The sequence below is a fragment of the Pipra filicauda genome, unplaced genomic scaffold (genome assembly GCF_003945595.2).
Source record: "Pipra filicauda isolate LSUMZ 115617 unplaced genomic scaffold, ASM394559v2 scaffold60_size3304689_pilon, whole genome shotgun sequence".
Classification (NCBI taxonomy): domain Eukaryota; kingdom Metazoa; phylum Chordata; class Aves; order Passeriformes; family Pipridae; genus Pipra; species Pipra filicauda.
Window position 1 is genome coordinate 1,416,040 of NW_024104765.1, and position 9,734 is coordinate 1,425,773.

The 9,734-nt window shown below is 39.5% G+C and overlaps 1 protein-coding gene across 2 annotated transcripts in view; it reads right to left on the bottom strand.

The window, feature by feature from the left end:
- MDN1 (midasin AAA ATPase 1) overlaps positions 1-9,734 on the bottom strand; it is a 97,258-nt gene extending 87,524 nt beyond the window's left edge. Inside the window, exons 1-5 of one of the 2 annotated variants that reach the window (XM_027743583.2) lie at positions 9,538-9,728; positions 3,096-3,322; positions 2,269-2,493; positions 651-758; positions 379-571 (exon numbers count right to left, since the gene is read on the bottom strand). In XM_027743583.2, the coding sequence (XP_027599384.2) occupies positions 379-571; positions 651-758; positions 2,269-2,493; positions 3,096-3,322; positions 9,538-9,642 (858 nt within the window). In that variant the 5' untranslated portion in view covers positions 9,643-9,728. Of the gene's footprint in view, positions 1-378; positions 572-650; positions 759-2,268; positions 2,494-3,095; positions 3,323-9,537 lie in introns of both variants that reach the window. The other variant, XM_039388118.1, reaches the window with a different exon arrangement.

Consider the following 9,734-nt stretch of genomic DNA (forward strand, 5'->3'; position numbering starts at 1 on the left):
CAGATCCTGGCTTTACTCAGCTATGGATCATCACCCTAACTTGGACTGGAGATACTACATAAGGGTGAATAGTCTTTTGCAGTAATTTGTACATACTGCTACACGAAGATAAAACAAACAGTACTGTTGCTCCCTCATTGCTTCATTCCACTTCAGAGCTTCTTTGCAGTGTCTATATTATGTGACACTAGTTTACAGGACACAGGGAGAAAGCTCTACACATTACTTAGAGTATCTCAACAGCATTTAATCAGGAAATAAGGTCAGTTCACTGTACTTAAAAAGATTTCTATAAAAAAAAAAAAAAAAAAAAAAAAAAAAAAAAAAAAAAAAAAAAAAAAAAAAAAGAAAGTACAGATTTAACCATGGGTTACGTACCTGCTCTTCAGAAACACGTTGTAGTCTAGGCAGCACAATGCCGCATACAGCTACTACATGTGCAGAGAGGTCACCCGACACAATATGTCCCTGTGTATATTGCATTTCTTTCTCCTTTTGCCAAAATGAGGAGTCTGGATTGGCCAAAACAAGAGCTTGTTCCACATTCTGCAGCTGAGATTCTTCTAGTAGCCTGTGAAACCCGTGTTTATTAACTCAACTGAAAGCCGTCAAGAAAAACAAATAGTATTCAAGACTTTAAAAGTCCTTACTTTAGTCTGAAATGTATCAGCTCCTCAGGATTGAATATCTTCTTCAGGAAAGACAATTTATGCTCATCGTTCATGCATGTAACCAGAGCAAGACAGTTCGAAGTATACCTAAAAATTATATTCAGAACAAAGCATGTCAAAACATACTCTTAAGAAATGTAGTTCGACAACTGTAAACTGCAAAACAAAACATCAAGTTTGGAAAAATGTGGAGAAAACTTAAGTCATAGAAATTACTTTAGCACTACGCTTAACATTCTTTGGGATTAGAGAAACACCTCAGAATTGAGAAAAGCAATTCTATCACAGCAGAGTTTACCATTTATACACCAATTAGCTAACATTCCTCCAAAGAACTGAATTATCAGCAGAAATATAGTAAAGGAAAGCACTTACCCAAATAAATGAACATTAACATATGAGACAAGGCAAATGAGGTCTTCTTTATCTGATTTTTTTTCTCCTACCATTTCCCTTCCAAAATTGCTATTTCATGCTATTTCTAAAGTTACCCTAATGCAATTTTCAGGACCAAAAGAATCCAACAAGTCTCATGTCTTGACTTCATTACTACATAAAGCTGTCTTGTAACAAAAGGACATTTAACATAAATCATAAACCACTTCTCATTTCTTATAATGCAGTTTTTACATTCCAGGAACTAAGTTTTCAATGTGTTTGGTGGGGGAGGGAGGGAAGAACAGCCAGAAGAAGATTGTTTTCGGACAAAGTTTATAAGTCAGCTCATTCACTTAAGATTACTAGCTGAACACCAGGTAAACCAGTTCTGTTCAATGTATTAGAAGTACTATCTCTTTTTCTAAGACAATCTAAGTGTATCTCATCCTGAAGAGTGTCATAAATGGCTCATAGATTTGACAACGCTAGTTTCTGCCCTTTCTAGATTATACGCTCTACTTTAAAATAATGCATTACTTAAGTAATTCTGAATTTATGTTTTAAAAAATGAAGACTATTAAAAATCCTTTTTAAAATAAAAGGCACTATCAATACCATCACTCGTATAAATAAGGTAGAACATGAGATTAGGTTGAAGCCCTGCAGAAAGACACCATAAAACATCTGACCAAAATCACATGCAAAACCTGTAACAAGGCCAATATGGAGTGTAGCTTAAATAAGCAAAGTTTTACAGTGGCTGAGAAATCTAGACACAGAACAGAAAAAAGAACCAACTTGCTAATAATGTATCAATGCAGTATACTAAAATATATCATTGTAATGTAAGAAGGAGTGAGTGTATATCAATCTTTGCTGTTTCCTAGGATAACTTGCTACAATGCGAGCAATACACCAACAGGCTTACAGCAGAGGTGAAGTCATATGTTTACCATCTTCATTGAATCCAACTTGGGCAAACTGAAGTTATTCGAAAGGATTTTCCAGACCACAGCTTTAAGCACATCTAAGAGCTAGCCTAAAATTCACTTAGTGATAGATCACCATAGCTTTCAAAAGATCAGGTGAGAGGTACAGGTACAGATACCATTGGAAGGAATTTCTGGTATTATTTGTACACGCATGTCAACATTGTTAACTACAGTTCAAGATACAGATACATTTTTTTCAATGGAGAAGACTTGGGGTTTTAACTTACCAGCGTACTAAAGTGTCGTGACTCCTTAGGAGTGGAATACACACACTCCAGTCCCATAGTTCCCGGAAAACTGATTGCTCCTTCTGTAAAAATCTGTAGGCTGCTTCCATAAGGTCCCGTAACTTCATTCGTCTGCGCCCATATCGGACTGTGTTTGCATCTGAGCTCTCCAGGAAAAGCCTCTGGAAAACTGGTGATGTAGTCTTAAAGTATCTTAAAGCAAATCTTTAGAAGAGAAAGAGATGGAACAAAGACATTTAAGCCAGAGGAAAGGAAACCAGCTACTAATAAAAATGCCAGGGCAGAGGTCCTAAGACAGTAATTGATGGTGCTAAGAACTAAGGTCTATAATTAACTTTGTCCACGCTTGGGAAAGAAAACCCCTTCAGCAATCAGCTGACAACAGATACTTCACTGGATTAGAAATCATTACTTAATTATCAAGGGGAAACAGTACTGCCTTTGGTGAAATCTCTCTGATTGCTCTTTTTCACTGAAAAAAGTAATGCTGATTCCTAATGTAACTTTATATTCTACTGGCCTACAGGTCTAATTTTAAATGCAGAGATTTCGGTTGTGAACAATGTTCATGGCAGCTGTTTTGCTCTTCTTTAGATCACAGATGAAAATCACAAAAAGATCTTACAACATGATTTAATTTTAAAAAGTTGTGTTTGAAACTCGTATTTACTAAATAATTCTTTCCACATTTGTTATTGTGGGAGACAATCCAAATTCTAACCACCACCTCTCATCACCAGTGAACACTGACAAACACATACTCCCCAAGTTCAAACACTGCACAAAGTGACATCACTGTTACTCACGGCAAAACGTCAGGGTGGTCAGCAACCAGCTTGCTCATGGCTACACACAGCCTTTCATGCCGATCATGGTTGATCTGGCCACCAGCTTTAATGGCTTCTGCATTTCTTTCCAATAAATCCAACAAGATTGGCCGAACTTGACGGCCAATCAACAGAGTACATTCTTTATCCAGCAGTAACAGTGCTAACGTATCGAGGATGCACTGCCGATCCTGCTGAGTCCAAATCTAGAGGAATGGAAAGTAAGAACAAGTAAAATGGAAAATGAGTTGGACTTTTAACTTCACAATTATACATGCAGGATTCAGAGTGAATTTTACAGGAACAAATCATTCAAAATCAGAAGGGAATCCAAAAGTCCCGATGCAAGTACTTAATTGACACACCTCTCCAATATTTTAAAATACTGAAAAAAAACCCAGTAACATGCAGAATGATACACTAAATAGGAATTACAAAACAGTCCCAAAATATTAAATTATACTTTACAGTTGAAAAATAAAAAAAAATTACAATTATTTGCTTTAAGAAAAAAATTGGGACAATGTCATAACAACTAATACATCTTTGTTACTAGAATTTTCACTTTCTCAACAGCTTTCTCCCATGAAAGCCATAAAACATTTAAGAATTTGAGGTTTAAAAGAGAGTTTAAGTTGCTTCGAGTTCACTATCTTTTTTCAAAAAAAAAGCATTTAATTGTGCATGATCACAGCCTTATTTCCATAGTTCTAATAGCAGTTACAGCAAGCAATGTTCTTGACAATGAGCAGCAGGTATCTGCAATTTTGAAGTTGAGATTACTTTTTTTTCCTTTACTTTTACATAGAAATGGCCATTTATTGTGTGTGAGAGACTGGAATGTTAAGGATCAAAACAATCGAGCACTTGCAAAAGCATCAGGGTGCTTTGCTGACTGTATGCAAGGTAACAGCCCAAGTGCAGAGGGGGTGAGCACCCACTACTGGAAGCTACAAGCTGGGTTTTGAGCCAGATTTGGGAAGAGCCAGTAAGAAACAGACATTGTGAGGTGGGATAATGCTTTTTATCATGCCAATGTCCTCCCTGACACAAATGACTCAGGTGTGAAAACTCCCCTCTAGGGAAGTACTGGGACATTGACAGGTAGATCTGAAGGTATTCACCCTTTTTCATGGGCCATAATTGGCTGCTGAAGTGAGAGGAAACTGTAATGTCTTAAAATAATAAGCCAACAAAGACCCCCATGATCCACAATGTTATTACATCAGACAGTATAAAACTCCCCGCCCCCAGGGAAGTACCCGTGTGTTCCCACCTGAACATATATCAACCCACTGAACTGTGTATTTCGTGGGATTCCCTCAACCCCGACAGACCAAGACTATGACTTCGACCAAGGGACATTTAAATTGCAACAATCAAGTCTCATTGCTGGATCCACAGGTGGGGATATCTTTCTACTGCTATCCTTTCTTTTCCCTAATACATTTTCTTAAGTGCTATTTTTACGCTTTCATATTGCTATGTTACTGTAGCTAATAACCAAAACGGCTACATTTCTCCTTTCCATGCAACCAAATTGTTCTAAAATAAAGCCTACATGTGTATATTTATAAACATTGATCATTCAGTGTTGCTTCACTGTAATCCGCCCCAAGGGATCTATTAAAAAGAACCTGAGTTACCCTTGCCTCCAGGGGCAGATCATAACAGTGTGAAACAAAATACCAGGCTTTAGAATACATGTAAAACATATTCACATCTGCTAGGAAAAAAAGGAAAGAAAAAAACCCCAACACATATTTCCTTCACATTCCCCCCAATCTTCCTAGAAGAACAACAACCTACTTCTTGTGTCTTATGTTTAAATTTCTCTGGTCTTTGAGCTCTCATGTTATTATCCAAGCACTTCTCCACTTCTATGATGTTTAACAAATAATGCAGTATAAGTAATTCTGAAAATCAGGATTATGAATTTGCACTGAAGCTGTTTTGCTCTTAACTTGGATGCTCTGCTCTCCCTCCTCCTTACTGAGTGAACCCTTTTCCTATTCAAGACAGAAATATTCTGTAATTCAGGTAGTGTTTTTAGCAAGACGTGCAGCCAATTGCTGCTCCTCCTGGACTCTTGTTACTCAAGTAAAACCTGCTCCTGAGCTCACAGATGGGCTGGTTTCATTGTTACAAGGTATATAGAGTGCTGAGGTCCTTTGAAATGGTGACCTTCTAAGGTTATACCACTGATGACATCCTACATGCATACCTGTTCAAGTTCCCTGGGTCTCCTGAATTTGAAAAGACATTCACTCACTAACAGCATGTAAGAAACCAGAAAAACTGCAGTATACATACACTATAAATATCAAACCTATCACATTAATTGCAAGCAGTTTCTTACATGTCTTCTGTTTGTTTTTACAAAACATGATATAAGTTTATTTTCCTCTCATTTATCAGAGCAGGATCAAAAATAATTAAGAAATGGAGTAAGCAAGACACTGTTTGTTACAAGGGATCAGCTTTTGAGTGGCAAAATTATTGACAAGCTGTTCAAAGGCAGCATGGCTCTAAAGAAACAGAAATAAACTCCACTGAAAAAAATAAAAGTACTTTCAGTTTCCAAATCAATTACATCTTTGGCTACCCACACAAGGCACAACAGGGTGCTTAACTTATTAACTAGATCTTTCAGTATCAAATAAAACCAGTTAACAATAAAATAGTAAAATAAATAATATGACTGACTGGGTAAAATTCTGTAAGTACTTGACTACTGTAAGACAAATTCATGACAGTAGCAATTCTGTGAGAACAAGCAGTTTTTTAGTCATTTGTGTGTAGTACCCTTAGGACATATAAAACTGTTCAAATATCAGTGGCAACACTGCATTCTACAAAGAGACTGTCTGTTTGATTTCAGAGCCTAATTAAAAATTTTATGGAAAAGAATACTGTCAGACAGGGTTTTTTTAACTAAAGATGGCCTTATGAAATACTCAGCTTTCTCAACCAGTAGCAATAGACAGTTGATCTGAAAATGTTCAAATCTGGGATTGTAAATCTGCACACATGGTTCTGAACAGTTGCTTTAAGAAACCATCATAAAAGACTGTGCCTCCAAACACAGAACATTGTCTATTACTAATAAGACACATGAAGCAGACACACAGCTAGAACTGGGACCTGGAGCCAAACACAATCCCACGCTCTAGCAGCATGTTGCACACCTCCTTCCCAACCCGCACGCTCACAAGGTACAGAAATCTTCATTAATAACAGCTTAATCCAAACCCTGTGATTCCTAGAAGAAAGGATCACAGCAATGAGCAATTTGGTCCCACACAAAAGCCACATTTGTTTACCAATGGGATGCTTCTGAAGAGTGGGAGGGCATAAGAGGAAGCAAGGGATATCTTTCTTCCCCTCCAACACAGGAACACATGTTCTTGTCTCTGTTCCCTCACACGACAGCTCTATCATTGTATGACTGTACAGCAATGAATTTTGCTAGATTATCCAAATTAATCCTTCTTACAAAGTCTTCCACTGGGTGAGAAAGTTGAATGGATTTTTCATATCAGCAGGCTCACTGGGTTCAAAACAAGAGAAGCAACAAACAGGTGTGGCTTGGCCTTGGGAATAGGCAAAAAGAAAACAGAGCAGCACCACTCTTTTTGGCAGCTGTCCAGTTCAGTAAGATGAAGCAAAGCACTAGCCTGCTTTCTCAAGAAAAAAAATTAAAAAGCAGAGGGGATATGCAGTCTCACAAGGAGCACAAGCTGGAATTTCCTATACCTCTCCCAGTGCATCGTCTTTGACAGGGTTGGACACATCTCTCCCTCAAGAACTTCCTCTTTGATTTTGTACCACTAACAGGCTGTTTCCCAAAAATCCCAACTCTTCAAAAACTAGATGCAAAAGATGACAATACAGCCCAGGATGGAATAAAAGTGCAACACATCTTCCTTTATTTATAATGCTACATGATGTAAAGCCTACTTAGTCTTTTAAATAAAAAGCTGAAGTCATATTTTAGGAGAAAGAAAAGGTCTGCCTTGGTTGCCAGGACATTTTTCTGACAGCAAATGAATTGCTTTGTGAATTTGGGACAGGTAGGTCACCTCTTTTTCCCTACATTTATTAATATAAGTGAATAAAGGCATTTATCAATATCAAATGCTAAGACAGAAGGACTAAAAGATAATTTTCACTGCTACATTGCAAAATGGAAGGCAAAATGAAGGATGCCAAGTTAAACCATCAACAAATTAAAGAAGGAAATTAAGAACGGTGTGCTCAAGATCTCCAGTCCACTTAAGATGGTTCCATAGACTAAACAGAAGAAATATCAAAAGGGATCAGTTTTTTTGATTTATATCTTTCCATATATGCACAGTGGTAGACGCAAAGGGCAGAAATGAATACGGATATTTTTGCACTAGAGTTCCATTCCTAATAGCATTTTAACCTTCACAGCAATGAACTTCTTTACTGAAATTACATCACCACAGGGAGCCAAAACATATACATTGCAAAAAACTGCACTTAAAATTCTATGCAGGAAGACTTCCTGACACACCTTTGGTGTCACACCAAAGAACCAAAAGCACAATACAGCCGTCTGTGGAGCCCTACTGCTTATACAGTTTGCTTAAATTATTCAAAAACGGTAAGGTAGGAAACAAAGACTGGTTTAGAGAGCTTTTCATCCTATTTTCCTCATTAAGAGCACAGACAGTTGCTGTACCTTTGCAGAGTGAAGTTATATACAAATACTCTACAGAAAAGGCTCTAATTCTATTACATACTCAAGCAATGGAACAAGACCTTCCATCAACACATTAAACAGCGTCTTACTATGAACCTCAAGACTGTTCCTTACTTAGCAGTTGTGAGCAAGTTTTATTCCATTATGTAATACTGAAGAAATAAGTTGTCAGAAAGACATAATGAAGCTGCAGGGTAAAGGGTTTCCAGAACGCATGCTTCCTCGGTTACATACAAAGTAACTTGTAGGAAATCAGGTATGACAACTGAAGACGGAGATTGTTTACTGGCAAGATAAACCTAACATAATCCTAGATCTGTAACTTCCCAAGCCTGGAAACAGCAATTCAGTTTTCAAAAGCATGCATAATTGTTAATTAACATACTGTTCAAGACTCCCTCTATATAATCATTATTTAATAATTTCCACCTAGCAAGACTTTTAAACGTGAAGTGTATCTCCAGTCACCAGAAGGGAAAGGGCACGATCTCTTTCCCGATCTCAGCTCTCGTTGACTCACTTCTGGTTCACTGCTCTGTCTACTGCATCACGTATCCACATCGTCCCCGGCTCTATTTCTCAGTTGTTTCTTTCTCTTGGATAGCAACCCTTCATCACTGCTTCCCACCAATTAGCATCAACTCTTCATCTCAGGAATATATATTCGTGTCAATTTTACTTTGATCCTGTGATTTCTAGCGACAGAAGAAAAAGCCATCTGTCTACCAACAAAGAACCTTGACTACCAGGATGAAAGACTTCCCCAACCATAAGTAAGAGACAGCAATCCAGACTAAAAGCCAATATTCTGAAAAAACATGATACTTTAGACTTTTCATCTTCAAACAACTGCGAAATTTCCTAGACACTCAAAAGAGAAATATGGACTTTGAGCCCCAAAATGTGCACACAATTTCGGAGCTTCAAAAGCTTTATCACACAACATATTAATAAAACAACATCTGGTGTGTTGTTATCCTGTTATTACATCTCTTCAAAGATTTCAGAGATACAAAGGAGATTGGCCTCAACTCTCCTAGAACGCAGGTGTGCTTTTCAGAGTTCAGGCAGTCAAAGCATGTAAGCGAATATAAGGACCAAGTTTCCAGCAACTACAACTTGTGAGACTGTGATTAAAAATAACCCCTCGAAGTAAACCCTAGGAAATCTACCTCTCCGCCTTTTTATCCCACGTGTCCCACTTGCAGTTTTAAGGTAAAGAAGACAAGCAAATAGCATCAGGGTAGGCACTAGTACTGTCTCAGTGCTTGATAACAACATCCCACCTCTCGCTATCACGCTTCCAGAGTCACCTTAAAGGACATGGAAGATACCGAAAATTTTAAATGCGGGGCGAAATGCCCACTCGGGAGGGGGACTAGAACACAGGAGAGGACCTGCCTCACGGACTACACTCCTGAAAGGGGCGAGGAGGGCAAGACACCACAAGAGGGGGAGGGAGGAGAAGGGGCAGGTAGAGAGCGGGGATTCGCTCCCGCAGAGCGGCTCCGCCGCCGCCCGAGGGCCGGCACAGGGCGGAGGGGCAGCAGACAAAGCTGCCGGGCGGAGATGGCGGCACGGGGCGGGGAGCAGGCGACGGCAGCGCGGTGCCCCCCTCCCCTCCACGGTGGTCCCTGCGAGACCCGCCTGGAGGGAGAGCGGGTGCTCGGGGACTTCTGCCGAGCTTCCCACCTGCTTTGCCAGGAATCTGCTCAGCTCTGCGCTGCTCTTCTCGTTCCTGCGCGCCACCAACTCCAGCTGCTCCGCCAGGCGGAACCGCAAGTCCTCCGCCGCCATCCTCCTCTCCCCGCTCCTCCTGCTCCCGCGGCACGTGCGGGCGCGGCGCGGCGGTACCAACTTCCGCCCGGTTCCGTCACGGGAAGCGCAGC